Source organism: Xiphophorus maculatus, chromosome 9 (assembly GCF_002775205.1).
Source record: "Xiphophorus maculatus strain JP 163 A chromosome 9, X_maculatus-5.0-male, whole genome shotgun sequence".
Lineage (NCBI taxonomy): Eukaryota > Metazoa > Chordata > Actinopteri > Cyprinodontiformes > Poeciliidae > Xiphophorus > Xiphophorus maculatus.
In genome coordinates this window covers 1,949,538-1,967,931 of record NC_036451.1, presented here as the reverse complement: position 1 = coordinate 1,967,931, position 18,394 = coordinate 1,949,538, and the positions used below count along the sequence as shown (strand labels likewise).

General features: G+C 35.5%; 1 protein-coding gene across 1 annotated transcript; it reads left to right on the top strand.

Moving 5' to 3' along the window:
* The first annotated feature begins 778 nt into the window (after positions 1–778).
* On the top strand, positions 779–18,334 carry stxbp3 (syntaxin binding protein 3). The gene is made up of 19 exons (XM_005805216.3): positions 779–860; positions 1,930–1,979; positions 2,097–2,178; positions 4,546–4,622; positions 4,701–4,773; positions 4,853–4,953; positions 6,377–6,522; positions 8,397–8,487; positions 9,224–9,348; positions 9,447–9,545; positions 9,633–9,690; positions 10,416–10,481; positions 10,590–10,670; positions 12,999–13,134; positions 13,268–13,377; positions 14,462–14,560; positions 15,344–15,429; positions 16,426–16,574; positions 17,650–18,334. The coding sequence occupies exons 1-19, from the start codon at positions 815–817 to the stop codon at positions 17,751–17,753; spliced, it is 1,779 nt and encodes a 592-aa protein (XP_005805273.1). The 5' UTR covers positions 779–814; the 3' UTR covers positions 17,754–18,334.
* The last annotated feature ends 60 nt before the right edge of the window (positions 18,335–18,394 follow it).

The window sequence follows — 18,394 nt, the reverse complement described above, 5'->3', positions numbered from 1 at the left end:
GTTATTTTTTATGTTTTGTTTACAAAAGTCAGAATTTTCTTTAAAAGTAACCTCAATAAGTAAATAAATAAAATAAGAGTGAATAATTAGAACAATCAATATATAACACATATTGTGTATTGTTGCTAATTGTTATAATATTCTATAATATAATAATATTTAATATTAAGTCAAATCATCGATAATTGTTTTTATAAGTGCCATTATTATACATTTACTATAAAACAAAGTAAAAAAAGATATGTCAAGACACTGCATGATGAAACAGTTATTTGATTTGCAAATAATTTAGGCATGCTTTTTGTGGAAAACATTTATTTTCTATAATTGCTTACAATTTTTTTTATACTTATGATTATGCATAAGGAATTATTGGTATATATTGGGCTTAGTATTATATTATGTAAATAAATATACTATAATATAGTATAGTATAATATAATATAAATAATTATTTTATTAATATTCTTTTATTTTTAAAATCCTTTCATTTTAGAATCTTCAATTTATTCTTTAATATTTTATATTTTGGGAAATACCTTTATTAGTATTAGTAATAGTTTTCTTATCAGTATCTTCACAAAATATTAATTTTCTCACTGCGTAAGTAGATGTTTATTTATTCATTTATTTTCTTGTATCTATCAGAAGCATAAAAAATATGAAAGAGCGTCTGTAATTTTGTTTCCCTTCAGGTTCAATTAAAAAAAACTACAGAATCACCCCGTCGCGCCCTTTGTGACGCAATCTAGCGTGCGTCAAACCGACCGGAAAAAGAGGCACAATAGTGGGAAAAAAAAGAGAGGAAAACAAGATGGCAGCAGTCTCGGATCACGGGCTTAAGCGAATAGTTTGGAAAAGTAAGTTTCCCTACTGTTTTTACGCAGTTATAGTTTACGTAAACTTGACTCGATAATTGTGCTGACTAATTTTCCGACTTTTGTCTAAAAGTAGCGGCCGTAAAGTCATTTTATATGTCGCTTGGAGCCCCACCTTGTTCCCTGAGAAAAAACCACGACTGACTGAAACATACTTGCTGTCACCTTCTCAAGTTTGCTCCGATTAAAGATGAGCACGTTGTGATAACAAAGCAAGATGGCTGAGATTAGCGAGTTTCTTTATTTATAAAACTTTTGTAGGCATTTGGAAAAGCAACGTTTGTATATGTCTGACAGCGTTGAAATAATCATTTCCTTTTCTCCTTCTAACTTCCCGTAAAGTTGAATGAATATCCAATCAATATTGGTTAATAATGGAGCTTGATGGAGGAGAACGGGCAGGGTTTGTTGTTGTATTGAATCAATCAATCAAATTGTATTTGTAAAGCACATTTCAGCAACAAGGCATTTCAAAGTGCTTCACATTAAAATACAGTCTGGGGATCTGTTTACATAGTACCATTGATCCTCCGGGGAATCTGAACAAATTAATGGACTGACATTAAAAGAACAAAAAACTTTACTATGAAAAGCAGAATCTAATGTTAAAATGTATTCAGTCTAAAATTTTATGCTTCAATCTCTCTTTAGTGACAGAACGAACGTTTTTGATTGAGCAAAGTGAAAGGCAAATTAAATAATTCAGAATGACACAAAGGTAAGCGAAATATATAAAAATAGAATAGGACACCATATATATTAAAGGGCAAATGAACAGTAACAAAAATAAACTGTAGTTATTAAAAATATTAATTAGTAATACTCAGATTAAAAAGAAATGTGCAGCTGAGTAGGATGAGATTTTTAACATAAAAATAAATATTTTAGATTAGATAAAGGCCAAGTTATTTGTTTAGCTCATAATTGGTGATTGTACATAATATTGACTAAATATTGCCATAATTTACCAACTGGAGTTTTGCACTGAGCATGTTGGCTTTTGAGTTGACTTTTGGTTTTGTGTGATAACTGATATTCTGTGCCTCTGCAGGAATAAAAGAGACAATAATTGCAGACTGCAAAAAATCTGGCGTATGGAAGGTAGGAACAGAAATTTTCCATGTATTCTGACTGAAAACAAACATTTAGACTTGACTGTGCAACAGTAATTTAGGCCAGAATTGGTATTTACTGGTTGCTTTGAATTTCTGTTCACAGATTCTGATTTTAGACCCATTCACCACCAAGCTTCTCTCATCATGCTGCAAAATGTCAGACCTGATGGAGGAGAGGATAACAAGTAGGTCATGATATCTGCTTTCAGACTTTGTTGTAAAGGAGATAATTCATCAAGATTATGAATTAAGAGTTGATTAGGCCTCAATGTAAGCTAAGATAATTTTATTAACGTAGCACATTTTCAGAGACAAGGCACTTAAAAGGGCTTTATATGAGTTAGAGGAAATACAAACGATAACAAAAAGTTCTCCACAATTTATGAACTAAAGGGTTTCCCCCAGAAAACCTGCGGAGCCCGGTGCTCAGGTCACTAGGGAACTCATTCAGCTGCCCCCCTGAATGGATGACTTCCCTAGTGCTCTGAGCAGGTAAACCCTGTTTCAACATTTTTGAGTTAATAATGTTTAAAGTTGACGGGAAATTTAAAAATGTTATTTGATAGTTATGCTTTTTTGGAAGACTTGAAGATGAATACCTTTTAATGATTAAGGCGATCATAAAAAACTAATAAATTAACAATGCTAAGCCTGGTGGGGGCACAGGTAAAACCTGGCCTGCCAGGCTTATAATACACTGAGGGAAACCCTGAAGTAATAGGAGTTTCTCTGGATAAACTAATAGGAAAGAAAAATAGTTTCTCTGGATTCTATGTTTGTTCTAATTCCTGGTCTGGATTGCTAGATAAGTGCAAGTACTTCATAATTTATAAGCTAGAAGGAGTTTCCTTGTATAAACTAATAGGAGTTTCTCTGGATAATAATCTAAAAAGTAGATATTGGTCTAAAGTAATGAGTACTCCACAATTTCTAAAAACATTAATAACTCCATGATTCATAAAAGTAATAAACTAAACAGAGAGGGCGAAGAAATGACACGTCAGGAAAAAATAGGCAACATTCATATAGCAAGATAAGGCACAAACATGGAGCCAGCGAAAGGTGGTGACAATAACGGAGATCATCTGTTTGCTGTGTATGTGTATACATATTACCATGAACCGTGCAGCTCAGTCTCCCAAGAAACAGTCTGATATGATGATCTTATCTAAGAGCAAGTCCTTGGGAGCGCTCTGCTCCACAGTTACACGGATGACTTCAGAAGGGAGTGAGGTGGGAAGGAGCGTTATGTTTACATGTCTTCCAGGAGATTTGAGACAGCCATCCAGCCAAGGCTGATACAGGGGAGCCAGTTCAGATACAGAATGCTTTAGGTCAGGTAGATTTTAAATTTCAATCTCTCCTAAAGTCTCATCGGTATAACTTTGTTCATTCCAATCATCCAAATTTATGTGGTCTTTCCCGCCGGGCTGAACTAGCAACTTCTCCAAGATCAGTTCTATCCTGCTAGTGAGTCTTAGGGTCCACAGCCTTCCAGTCTCTGCAAGAATCGCATCCAACTTGCGCCTCTGTCCCACAGTATGTCAGTCTGCGTGTTCGTCAATTGGCATAATCCATCACAGATTTGTCGATATGTCAGGAATCCGCAAGCTCCAAACAGCAGAAACCCTGTTCTCATAAATAAATCCAGGGTGTATCCTGCCTGGTATGTCCCCGTAGGACATGTGGGCCCTCCTGCATCCAGTCTTCTTGTGAAAATTTGATCAATTTCACTGAAAGACCAGTTGACCAGATCTATAATTTGTAGATTCAGACGATGTGCAAAGAAAGGCTCTGGAAAAGCAGCACAAAAACAGAGAAAGCAGGGCGAAAACTGATCTAAAAAACAGTTTTAGATCTAAAACTGTTGTAAATTAAGAGTAGGGACGGAGCAGAGAAAAAACCTTCCGCCTTCACCAAGAGCTGGAGAGAAAACTTGTTAAAATATTAATAAATAGTTGTGTCTACATTCAACCAAGTTTTTAAAATGAAATAAAACAGAGTTTCTTTTCACAATGATCAGTCCCTCCAGGATTTTGTGATTTCTTTTTTTTCCCACAAAATTTGTGGCAAATCTGAAAAATTTGCAAGAAATTTTGCTTGTATATATGACATAAACGTTTTTGACACGTTTATGACAAAAACGTGATTTTGTTGATTAGGCTGAGGCAACAGTGTAGTAGAAGTAAGAAATGCTGCCACCTGCAGGTGGGAGGTAGCATCATGTAAACCCAAGGTTTTTGATAGTTTTGCAGAAAATTTGGAGTAAACTTGCATAACAAAAAATAATCTGTTGATTTTATTTAAGAATCGCAACAACCTGGAGGAACTGATTGAAATAATTTGCCAGTATGCAGATAAAAACTGCTTTGATTTGATTGATAAAATAATATTTTACCATGTAACTGTTATCTTGAAGGTTTCTGCTCCCCTGGAGTCTAGAGGGCCACATAAGAAGCTATAGCAGTGCAGATTTGGCCCCCGCGCCTTGAGTTTGAAACACAAGTTGTTGTTTGATGCATTTTTCTGACGTTAATGTCTTCTCTGTTTAGTTGTGGAGGATCTGTTCAAAAGCAGGGAGCCTGTCCCTGAAATGAAGGCCATCTACTTCATGACACCAACCTCCAAGGTTTACCGTAATAACCCTAATATAACGACATAAACTTTTATTATGAAAGAATTTTGACTGAAAATTTATTGTTTTCAGTGTGTGGACGCCTTTATAGCTGACTTCAAGTCCAAACCTAAATACAAATCAGCTTATGTTTATTTTACAGACTGTAAGTAACCTACAGGTTATATAAAAAGACGTTTCTGGATGTCAGGCTTGAAGTTGACGGTTTTGTCTGGTTTTCACAGACTGTCCAGATGACCTCTTCAACAAGATGAAGAATTCCTGTGCAAGGCACATACGGGTCTGCAAGGAAATAAACATTTCCTTCTTACCACAAGAAGCACAGGTAAATGGTTTCAGCTTACTTTTGTTATAATTTTTAATAATTGGTTCCTCTTTTTATTCTTAGGAGTTTCTTTTTCTTGAAAACATAGCAGGTTGTAATGTTTTTAGACAACACACAGAGACGCATTTTAACCTTCTGAGGGAAACTTTTATGGGTGTTGGTTGCTTAAAGTTATGATGTAACAATCTTGTGTGCTTCCTGCTTTTTAATAATGACAGAAATGTCTCTGCATTTAGGTTTCCTGTTTGCTTTTATTACCATTTCTGTATTTTAATCTGGTTTTAGAAATTAAAATGAATCAGAATTCTGTCAAAGTTTCTTTGTCCTCATTTAAAACGACTTGCAGCTAGTGCAAAACCCAAACTTTAACTTCTTTAGGTCACTGGAGAAGAAGCTGGCTGGTCAGATAGCTGTATTAATAGGAAGTTGAGTGGAAGAAAAAAGTGTGGTTTAAAAATAAAAGTCTTTTCAAACAAAACCTTTTCAACATTCAAGGATTATGGACTACAACTGTTGCATCTAGGGATGCATATTACAGATTAATGAGTTAATCTATAGTCAATCGGTCTTATCAGTTGATTAAATGATAAGCGGCCATTTTCTTGAAAACATGAGTTTTCTATTGTATCAAGAGCGTCTCTCCATAACACAAAGGGCTACCTTTTTTGTAACATTCTGAATTTGTAAAAAGCACATAATATTTTTTTTATTAGCTGCATTAAATACTGACTGAATAAACAGTAAATGGTTTTTTTCTCACATCATTCAACTAAGACAAATAAAAAAAGGGTTGTCATTAGATGTAATTAGACATGTCATGATAACTAGTTTCACTGAACAATAAATTGTTCCAGAATTTATATCAATAAACAATAGCATTGTCATTTTCAGACAATTCTTAATTAATATAATAATAATAATACTGGCATATTTATGCAAGTATGACCTCACAACATTTTTTTAAAAACCCCAAAACTTCAATTTTTAAACACTGGAAAACATTTTAAATACCCCAAATAAACTAAACAACAATTATTAAAAAAGAATTATGAAGTCTCTTTAACTAAAATTGCTGTAAAAAATATTAATAATTCAGCTTCGACAGAAAAAACATGCAAAAGGGGCAGGTAGTGCAAACTAACTACTTCAAAATGGCAGCTTTTCAATAATAGCATCTCTTTAATGACTGTTGTCTAAATTAAAATTACTGGGCTCAACTTAATCATGCGATTAATTGATTTATTGCTTAATGTGACAAGCATACCTTAGCATAATTACCAAAATTATTGGACATAAACGACTGAATCTGTGTAATAAATCTAAAATAATGAACTTCCCTTTTTAACATTTGAATATCTGAAAAAATAACCATCTTTTCAGTGATATTCCACCTGATCCCAATTTGCTCCTGCGTGGTTTTCAGGTGTTCACATGTGACGATCCTGGGGCTTTCCGGAGAATCTACAGTCCTCACAGTCAGGACAAAAGCAAGACATTGGAGACTCTGGCAGACCAGCTCGTCACCCTGTGTGCCACGCTGAACGAATACCCGGGGGTCAGATACAAGAAGTAAGCGGAGAAGAGTCGGTTTCTCTGCTTAGGTTACAGCACATCTCAGCCCCTGAGCACAACTTCGTCTTTTGGATTTCTTTTAAACGTATTTCCAAACTGTTGCCAGAAAGTTTCAGGCGAAGTTTCTAATAGATATCACTTGTTTTGTTATGAACGCTTCCCGTTAACGGAACGTTTTCTGAGTTGCTACAGTCTATTGAAAAGTTTTAATCATTTCCAGGTCAGTAAGAAAAACGAAAAGTATTTTAATACTTTATCTTGTGGTCATTTATGTTGAATTTTTGTAAATCATAAGTTCCATCCATTTAGTTTTTCTTTGGTCAATTAGAATATATTTCACTTAGTTTAGAACCAAAATCTGTAATATTTTTTATATTTGTTACTGTTTAGATCACTTTGATAACTTTTCCTATTAATTTAAGTGATTAAGGACACACCGGGGGGCGGATGCCTTTAGTTTGGTAAATGTTTGGTGTGATGACGGTTTTGACCACCATTTGAACATCAGATTAAGTTAACTTTCATTTTCATCTAAGTTATAAGAGATTTTTAGTTATTATTTTGTCTATATTTTTGCAAGAAATAAAGCACGTATATTTCTTTCAAACTAAAGTCGGAAGTGCGATCGGAAACCAAACCACATGTTGCCGCCCCTGACCGTTCATGAAAAATGTTGGTTTTGGAACTTCGAAAGCTGTGACACTTTATGCATTCCACATTTTATAAGGATAAGAAAAGGATTTTCAAAGCAAAAAATAAAATAAAATTCCTAAAAATATGTTAATTTGAACTGTGCTGCTGGAGTTGCTGTTACCTAGCAACGCCAGCTAAGCCCAGCCCCGTCCGGCTTTGGTCAGCTGGTTTTACCGCTTTATGCTCTATAAAATGGCTGCCGGACTGTTGGCTGTTTTGTTATTTCAAATGCCTTTTTTATATTGTTACTAAATCAGTGCTATTCTTGAAAAAAAATTACCATTTTTAGCAGTTAACCATCTTTTGTGACAGTCTTCGAAATTGTCATGGTTGTGTATAAAAACCTACTAAAAAATGCACAAAAATACCGTCAGACATCTAAGTGTGTAAGTTTTCTGAAACAAAAAACAGAAAAAAATCAAGCTACGGTAGCTTGATTTAAATTAGCTTAATTCTTTGATATAAACTTATTTTCTGTTTACTAAAACTGTAGTTGTGGCTTTGTCTATTACAACTATTTTAGTTATTGATCAATCTATTCAAGTTCAATAATACTTTCTTGATCCCAAACAATTAAATATTAGTGTAACTCATATTAATACATATTGATGATTTTGATAAGTAAAGGGATTTCAAAAAATACACAGAAATACATTAAAAGATGCAAATAACCAAGTAATTCAGTTACTTTTTTAAAGAATAAAACTTTGTCGCCTATCAAAGATTTCTGATTGATTCTACGTATCAACTAACGATTATTTTAGTGATTGATTGATTATTCTGGAGATTAATAGGATTTAAAAATGGCACATTCTTCATGTTTTTCCTCTAGGCAATTAAGTCTTTTTATACAATATTAGAAATACATTAAAAGATACAATTAAACAAATAATTCAGTTCCTTTTTTAAATAAGAAAATAAAGATTTTACTGTCTGAAATGAAATGCCAAACAATTCCTTTAACAAACTCCACAGAACTTCACTTTAAAAAAAATCAGACACTGGCTTTGAGATTCATGTGATAGCAATCGACAAGTGCTTTTGGATTTTTTTTAACTTTTTGAAAATGAGCTCAAAATGTTTCAGCAAAGTCTTAAGTAGCTGACTGACTAATAACTTTTTTTCTTGTTTACGTCTCGTAAGCGACTCCTGCATATAACAGTATGTCTTGCATCTAGAGACAACATGCTAAACGCCCAAACTCTAGCAGAGCTGGTGGACAACAAGCTGGCCAGGCACTACGAGTTGGACGACAGTGGGAAGAAAAAGGTGAGACGTCTGCTGAACAAAGAATAACAGAAAGTAAGCCAGGCCTTGGCCTTGGGAGTAAATCTAAGTCTTGTTTTTCACGCCCATCTTTGTGCATTGTAGCATTTATTTTTTTGCCTAAAGCTGTATTTTTCCCAGAAATTTGGGGGTAAAACTTGCATCATTACCAAACATTAAACTGTTTTTACAAGTAAATCAGGTGCTTTAAAGGGGAGCTGTTATGCAAAAATTCACATTTTGCATGTTTTTGGGTCTCAACTGCTTCTAAAAACGGCCTAAATGCTTAAAAACAACAACAAAAAAAAAACAACCCACCCAGCTGTTTTTGACAAAAAGTTAAAGTTTCAAAAACCTCCACATTATTAAGTCACATTTTATGGGCACTGCAGTGTTACCTAGCAACCCCAGCTGAGTCCAGCCCTGTTACCTAGCAACAGTGGAACTCAAGCACGTTATGTATGCGCTGGAAAATGGCTGCTGGAACCACTTGCTGCATTCTTGTTGGTTGTGGAGGAGGCTCCATTAAGGCTTTTCAAAGATGTACGGTGGTGTAATTGCATATCTGTTTGTAGCCATTTTCACGCACGAGTGTAAGCATTGAGGCAGAACTGAGCAGATTGAAATCTGACTAAGAAGGATTTTGTGTGTAAAATAACGTTTTGGATAGAGATATCCTAACCTGCTCAACGACGCATAACGGGTGACCTTTAATGGTTGACTTTCCCTCTGCTGGCAGGAGAAGACACAGGCCCAGCTGCTGATAGTAGAAAGAGGTTTTGACCCCGTAAGTCCCATCCTCCATGAGCTCACCTACCAGGCCATGGCCTATGACCTCATTGATATCCAGAATGACACCTACTGGTAAAGCTTTACCTAACTCCAGCTCCCAGCTACATCATTTCCTGACTCCCCGCTTGCTGCAGACAGCTAAACGCAGCTGTGTGGTTGAACTTATTCAGGTACAAGTCCAAAGACGGCTTGGATAAGGAAGCCCTGCTGAACGAGGACGACATGCTGTGGGTGCGGCTACGGCACAATCACATCGCCGAGGTTTCAGAGTAAGTCTCCCCATTGTTCAGCGTACCAGTACATCATCATCTGGTTCTCCTTATTTATTTATTTTCTTTGCTTTTGCCTTGTTATAGACAGATCCCTAAGATGGTGAAAGAAATAGCCGCCAGCAAGAAACAGCCTGATGGGAAGGTAAAGAGCTGGAGCGTCTACCGTCTCTATAATTTCTCTACTTGTTTTAATCTGAGGAATATCACACCTGATAGTTCGTTAGATTTGGTTTGATTGGGGATAAAAATTACAACATTTGCTCCATTTTCAATTGCTGTAGTTCACTTTCACACTGCACTGCGTCAAACTAAAACAACCAATTGCAAAACCTGTTCCCCTCCTCGCCCGTGGGGGCGCTGCGCCAAGACCCACTACAGGAAACAACAAAACCCTCTGAAGAAGACATGATTGAAACTTGCTTCGTCACGAAATGTAAACAAAAATGGAGTCAGACAGTTGTAGGATTTCTCTTTCTCTATCTTTGGTAAAAAATCACGAGCCATTTCTGCTCCTAGCGCTAGACTAGCACGTTTGTTTTGGTTGTATTTACCCAGAACACCCTGCGTTGTAGTCCGCTTGGTGCTTTTGGAACAGTCTCTGGTCCGCTTGGCGTTCATATATGCATTCAAACCGCTAAAGAGTTCACTTCAACCGAACCGAGACCGAGATTTGTAGGCGGACTGGAGTTTGTGTTTTTGGTTTGCTTCAGTTTGATTCACGACTCCCCAAACGAACCAAAACTTTCTAAGCTAGAGTTATTTAATCAAACTATAGTTTGATTGATTAATCAAACAAAAGTTTAACTATAGTGGACTAAACAGGGCTGGTGTAATTTGCTAATTGAAACTTTTGTGTAATCCTTTCAGACCACATTAAGCAACTTGTCACAAATGATGAGGAAGATGCCCTCATTCCGTAAGCAGGTCACCGAGGTATGAGAACTTTATTTCATTCATGATGTAGCTGTAAATATAAAGGACAAGTAATGATAAATGAATCTCAGAATAATGAATAAAAACTGTTGTTTTGATCCCAACTAGAAAACGATTCACCTGCAGTTGGCTGAGGACTGCATGAAACATTTCTCAAACAATGTGGAGAAACTCTGCAAAGCTGAGCAGGTCTGTCTGGACTTACTGTGGTTGATTTTGAAATTATGCTAAATTCTTGCATTCTACACCCACTAATTGGTTCAGATAAATTTATCTTAACAGTCCTAGATGTTTATTGTTATGAACGCAACAGGCACTTCAACTACAGACATTACTGATGAATAGTTTTCTCCACTCAAACATTGGATTTCCATGGTTTCAGGAAGTTGCTGTAACGTTCTAACATTTCTTCATGTATCATTTCAGTCCAGAGGAATGTCACACTGGGTACACATGTATAGCTGTAGAGTGTTTAGCAGTCTGTGCTTATGAGCTTTGTGTTGGAAGTATTCTGCAGAAACTTTGGGTTTCTGCAGAATACAGAGGGCTAATGTTAGCATGCTAATATTAGCATTAGCGCTCTTCCTCTGTTTTGATATGACTCTTTGACAAGGATATGGACTTAGAGTTTTTTCACAATATTTTGTAGTACTATTGAGATAGCCACAAAAATTATGACAAAAAAACAATATAACTTCTTTTTTTTTTAGGCACAGAATTCATAGCGTCACAAAAGAAAATGCTGCTTTTGAAAAACATTTCCACTTGAAATAAGTTTCTTCAGCCCGCCACATACTTACAGAAGTACGACTTATATCACTAACCTGAAGATGGAGACTTCATTTAATCTAATTTACTGGTATTTATTGATGCTGTTATGGAATAAAGTTGAGAAAATTAAAATAGAGAAGATAGAGAGAATTTTTTTTGGAATTTATTGTGATCAATCAATCAAAAATCTTATGAAGAATCTTTCATGATAAATGATTAACGATACGATAAAGGCTCAACCCTACTTTTCGATCATTTGGTTTTGCAGGTTTTCTTGAGTAATTTAGTATGAATTAAGTTTATACAAATATTTTTTTCACTTCATTAATTCATTTGTTTTTTAGAAGATGTTTTCTTTTAGCAATTGTGAATAGCGGGAAAAAAGTGGCCTATTAGTGAAAAATCCATAAGATTGGATGGAAATGAAATACGGGAAGTGGAAAGTGTCAAAAACTATACTAACAAGTTTTGTTTTTTTTACTAATTTAAATGGTTTTTATGATTGTATTTTAATTATTCTGTAGTTTGCATAGAATTGAAAGACCAAATCTTCTCTTCCTTTTCTTGGTTGTACGTTTCCACAGACGTTTGCGAATTGGCTTTTTGTTTCTGTTCCTGAATTTCGCCTGTGGTTTATGTGAAATTATGTTTCAAAATATTCTCTTACATTACACTTGTGTGGGAAATTACCCGGCCATTTAATTCCTCATTTTAGATCTAGAACAGTTGTAGAGTAGGGTTTGTCAAACTCATTTTTATTTTGGAAAATACCAAAATCAGAAATGTTCTTAAAGGGCTGGTTGTGCCAGAATGTGTTGATAAAACCCATTAACAAACTTAAAATAATAATAATTATCTGTGTCTGCATTTGACGACTATTTAAATTAAATACTGAACATCTTTTCGCACTGATCTACCCTACAGAATTCTGTAATTGTTTTATAAATCTTTGTAATCAGAATCACTCATTTTCTGGTGCTAATTGTAAATATTTGCAAAAAATGTTCCAGGAATGTGACTTTTTGTTACTCGCTGCATGAATCACATACTTTAACTTGACATCAAGTAAGATTGAGGCAGCTATGGAGTAGAAGAAATACTGCCACCTGGAGGTTGGAGTTAGTATAACTTTAACCCAATGTCTTTGAGCTTTTTTGCACAAAACTAGCAATAAAGTCACAATGATAAATTGGCACATTGAAATTCAAAAATACTTTATTGATCCAAAAGGAAAATTAAATAAATTAGGGAGGCATCGATATAAAAATTTTGACCTATAGCTGATGTTAGTATTACTGTTATGTCCAGTAACTGATATTTAGCAATACTTTATATTTTTCACTACCGTTTTGGCCCTTTTGGATAATAAAAAGATAACAATAAATATTGGTTGTTCATATCGCCCCAGTTTTATTTATCGGTTTTATATCGATATGTTAAAAAAATGAGAAATATTGGATGATACCAATGTTAGTGCAGATATATTGTGCATCCCTAAGATAAGTAAATCATAGAATTGTGGAAAACTGGAGAGACTGATTGATGTAATTTGGCATTAAAGGGATAAAAACTGCTTTGATTTGATCAAATATTTTAATAAAATAATATTTTATCATGTCCCTGTGGTGTCCAGAAGACCACATAAGAAGCTACAGTGTACCTGATGTGGCTCACGCGCCCTCAGTTTTACACCCGTTGAATAATATTTGTATTTTATGAAGTTAAATGTTTGTCTCCCTTGTGTAGGACCTCGCTGTCGGTTCTGACGTGGAGGGGACAAAGGTGAAAGACCCAATGAGGACTCTGCTGCCGGTGCTGCTCAACCCGTTCAGCAAACATGACAAGATCAGAGCCGTGCTGCTCTACATCTTCAGCCTGAACGGTAAAACATTCATCTCACCCTGCAAAGCCCAGCCTCCATTGACTGCAATGAATTAGTACAGCACAGTTTGTTTTATGTTTTGTAAAATGTTGAATCGATGTTTTATTGATTCTGCTTTGTTGCGTGTAAACAGGAACGACGGATGAAAACCTGAACAAATTTATCCAGCACGTTAAAATCGAGGACGAACGAGAGTTTATCCTGAACTGGAAAGAACTGGGCGTCCCCATCATCACCACTTCGGTATGAGCAAAAGTTTTATCCTTTCACTCTAAGCTGTGATCTAAAAATAAACAACGACGTTTTTATTCTGTTTGGAGCTCAGAACCTGTAATTTCAGGGTTTGTACAGGTGCTTGAAAATGCTTGAATTTCAATTAGGAAAGTGCTGGATTTCTGCACAAATCCTTGAAAGTGCTTCATATTCAAGCTGCAGTTTTTGTAACGTTTAATAGAAAGCCTAAATTTGGAAAATGTTTTTTTTTTTAAAGTTAAAACCAGATATTTTCATACAACTAATAAAAAGTCAAAATTATTTCGCTGTTTGAAGTTAAATCCCAAAACTTTTCTTGTTTAGAAAATGAATAAAATGATTTAGATTTCCTAAAAGCCAGAAAATTAAGCAAGAACATTTTTAGTGTTGCCTTGGTTCTTTCATCTTTAATCTCCATGGCTATCATGCAGCTGTTCAAAACGCCTGGTTGGACCAAGCCCCACCTTCGAGGTCCTCACCCACTCAGCTCCTTCAGACTAGCCACCAGCAATTGGCAAACACCTGGTGAAATTGTTAATCTGCTGAGCTCATTGTAGGAGCTACTTCTCAGTGAAACACAGCTAAAAACGTGGTAATGAGGCTAATAGAGGAGCCACTCTGTAAAAACAAAAGTATTTTCGGTCTATTTTCTAATGCAAATATCTTAGTTCACTTAAAATAACACAAGACTAATTTACAAGTAACTTTTCAGCAAGAAATAGGAGCTTGTTTTAAGTCGATAATTCCTAAATATTGATGAAAAAGTACCAATGGATCAAGTACATTTTCATCAATTGTAAGGAAGTATTGACTTAAAATAAGCGCTAATATCTTGCTGAAAAGTTACTTGTCTCATTTTCATAATAACACAAGTTAACATACTTGATTGTGCTATGTTCACAGAAAACACATAATACTGCCCCTTTAAAGTATTTTTAATTTTTGAGGAAAAATGTCACCCTAAAGTGTTGTAAAAAGCAGTTGTGGGCCTCACAGAACCATTCCAGGGGCCCCAAATGGCCCCCAGGCCACACTTTAACCACCATACTGCTCATCTTTGTTCTGTTGTGTTCAGCCCAGTTTCTTCTCCCGCAAACCAAACCGAAGAGATCGATCCCAAGATGAGACGTACAACCTTTCCAGATGGACTCCAGTCATCAAAGACGTGATGGAGGTCAGAGAGCGAATGAAACACAACAACCTGTTGGTCACATCACTGTTTATAAAGAAAGAGAAAAATCCACTCTGAAACACAGCTTCCAGGCTTTCTGGCAACTTTCCTGGCTTTAATTTATGAAATCTGTCAAGCAAAAAGAAAAAGGAAGAGTAAAAATCATCTCTGAACATTTTTAAATTCACTCTGCAGACATTAATGGGGAACTGAGAGTTCAAGGAATCCCCCAATGGTTATCTATTACAAAATTCACCCTCTGTTTCTGTTTGTTGGTAATTTTCCTTCTTTCTGGTCAGGTTCATCTTATCAGTACCTGAGTGCTTAAATTTAACATAATTAAGTTTAAAAATGACTGGTTTTAAATGGCAAGTAGTCAGGGTCGGCATTTATTGCATCATTTATCGTGACAAATTTCTTTACATAAGAATTTTAGCTCATTATGATAAATTTCCATTGTTAATGGAAAACAACCCTGACAGTATAGAAATGATATTTTTCTATACTGTCTATACTCAGGTTTTGTTCCATGAGTGCATCAATAAATTGATTAAAAATTTTCCTGAAATTAAAGCTGTCCTCTACCATTAGAGTAAATAAAGGGTAAATCATGAATTAAAGTTGGTCTGGAGAGTTTTATTATCTTAGAAAAATAAAATAATTTGAAAACTGCTTCATGTATTTACTCAGGTTGTGCTTTCTGATATAAAAATTAGTTTATGCATGCCGCAGAGAAGATTTATGTCCTGATTGCAGAAAATAATGTAAAAAATGTATTATTTTCAGGATGCTGTGGAGAACAAACTGGACTCCAGAGACTGGCCGCACCAGTCAGAGTGTCCCGCTGCCTGGAACGGCTCCGGCGCCGTCAGGTGGGTCATCAGGAAAAAACTATTGATATTCATCATTCAAATATTTCAACATCAAAACAGCAAGATCAAAAGAATTGTGCGTAATAAGTAAAATTGTCCAGATATTTAGCAAACTAATGCCACAAAAACCCGGTTTTAAACACTTATAGGCTTAAAGGTGGCAAGTTGGCACGCTAGCGGTCATTAATTTAAAACGATCTTCAATGTTTTCAAAGGCAGGAGCAGTCAAAAGTATTTCAGTTTTAGTCTGATCTTATTTCACAATTTGAATATGCAGGGCTTTGTGTTTGGCATGTTTATTCCTCCCTATAATGTGGTGATTGGGTTAGTAATGTTTTTTATATTGACATAATCATCTCTTCTTTTCACAGTGAACAGTTTTTTTGACAAATAAATTTGAGAAAGTCAGGTTTATCCGTGGATTCTCCTATTTTGTTGCCAACTATAAGCCAAGTTGGTAATGAATGGGGGCTTGTCCGGGATTCATTTTTCATTTATGTTTACTTGCACCTCTGATGAGCTGCATTTGTACTTTAAAAGTAACTTTAGGGCTCGTTAGACCTCCCACAGTGGTGCCCAGTAACTCCTGCTAGAAATTATAAAGTGCCCAATATTTAAAATAAGGATATAATAACAAATTCAGATTTTAACAGTTTTTATATTTTGATATTTTTTTCTTGTCTTTATATTGGAATCTGCAGGTGTGTTTCCACAAATATTAACATTCCATTGAAGAACATGTATTGATTTTTACCAAAGTTTTACCCTTTAAACCTTTATCATAAAACCTAACAATAGTAACAAAAAACAGTGGCTCTTTAAAAATAGCAGCACATTACCTAGCACAGGTATTTCTCACAAATGATCAGTCATGTAACATTTGTGAATCTAAACAAACTTTATTTGTCTGGACTGAGGGCCAAAATGTCTTTTCTTTTGTTTTTGGAATAGACTTGTTCTTTTGCTTGAAAATTTCCTAACATGTATGTTCTTCAGCGCCCGCCAGAGGAATAAAACCAGCACCCAGGATGATCGCCGCACTGGTTCACGCCTCATCATCTTTGTTATTGGGGGCATCACTTACTCTGAGATGCGCTGCGCTTACGAGGTCACCCAGGCGGTGAAATCCTGTGAGGTCATCCTGGGTTAGTATTCCTCTTTAAAACAACTCTTATTTCTCTGGAGATGATCTGTTTTTGCCATTCAGTCAACTTCAGTTTTGCCTTAAATGTGACCTATTGTGCTTCCTTGAACAGGCCTGGATAGGTCGATGGGCGATACGAACCATGTCCATTACAGCAGCACAAAATCTGTCAAAATGAGCTGTTTTAGGACCTCTTGTCACTTTAAAACCAAATAAGCTCCTGCGGGCATCATCCCCAAACTCTACGTTTACATTTGCACATGAAAATGACCTCTAACAGATGTGCAGTTATACCTCTGTACAACTTTGAAAAGCATTAGTGGAGCCTCCTGCACAACCAACAAGAATGCAGCAAGTGGTTTCTGGATAATAGGTCATCAAAATACTTGTCTTTTCCAACAGCCATTGTACAGCACAGACAGCAGTAATACCAGTTGATCAAACGTGCTGGAACTCTAATTGGGTTGCTAGGTAACTGGACTGGGGTTGGGTTTGCTAGGTAAATGGTGCAGCGACCATTGATTTTGTGACTTAACAATTGAAAGGTTTTGAAACGGCTCGTATTCCAGACACCAAAATACATTAATTCATTTCCAAAAAACAGCAGGAAGGATTTTTTTTCAAGCTCTTGATCTGTTTTTAGAACAGTTGAGACCCAAGTGGAAGAATAAAAATGTGTAAAATGTTTAATTTGCTTTGACATACATTAACCTTGTAACTCTAATGTCTAAAAGCAACTTAAAAGATAAAGTGCTTAATTTGACCAGCTGACCAAACATGCTGGAGCTCCTCTTGGGATAGGCTGGACTTTGTTGAAGTTGCTAGGTAGTAATTTGTGACTTTAACTAACTAATTAACTTATTGCCACAAACCATCTGGGTGTTTATTTTTAAGTGCTTGGCCTGTTTTAAAAGCAAATGAAAAAACTAAAACATGTAAAATATGAATCTTGCGTAATAGATCCCCTTTCATGCTTTTTATGACCTGCTTAATTGTTCCTCCTAGTTTATTTTAGATTTTTGCCCCCTGCTGGTGCCAATGAGAACTCAAAATGAATAATTTGTATCTTTCTACAGGCTCTTCTCATATCTTGACCCCCATCAGTTTGCTGGAAGACATCAAAGCCCTGAGCAAAGGTCCAATGGAAACCTTTACAATAGAGGAAAGGAGCAACGCCTGAGAAATCCCCCATGTTACTTCATCTCATATCACTCAGCCCTGCACTCACCTCAACTTCCTGTTTGGAAAACTGAAGGGAATTCACCTGTAGCTTATTGTTGTCTTTTATTTTACTTTATGCACATTTATAGTGACGGTATTGACAAATTATCCTTTAATGTTTCATTTCGCCTGGCAGAATTTCTTTGTTTTTTGGTCAGAATACAGTCTGTTTATAACGTATGTAGCTTTGTACTGTTAAATCAAATGGATTAATTTTAAAATTAACTAGCCTAATTTGACTAGAAGCAAGTTTATGTTAAAAAAAAGTATCCTTAATGCATTATTCTGCTAACCTTTGACCTTAAAGAAAGATGCTGATAATGTTACAAGTTGAACAGCCCATGACACTTGTGGGAAAATAAAAGCACAAAGTTGATGTATATACTGTATGTATGCACTGAGTGTCTGCTTTGTCGTCTTGCCTTTTCTGATCACTGCTGTTTATAAACACCTAATATATTCTGAGTGTTTTAAAATAATTACTCCTTTCTTGGATTGAACAACTGACTAATAAATGGATGAAGTGGTTCAACTCTGACAGCTGTTTGTACAATGCCTGCTGCTGTTTTTTTTATTATAAAAACAGAGAGAATGCAAACA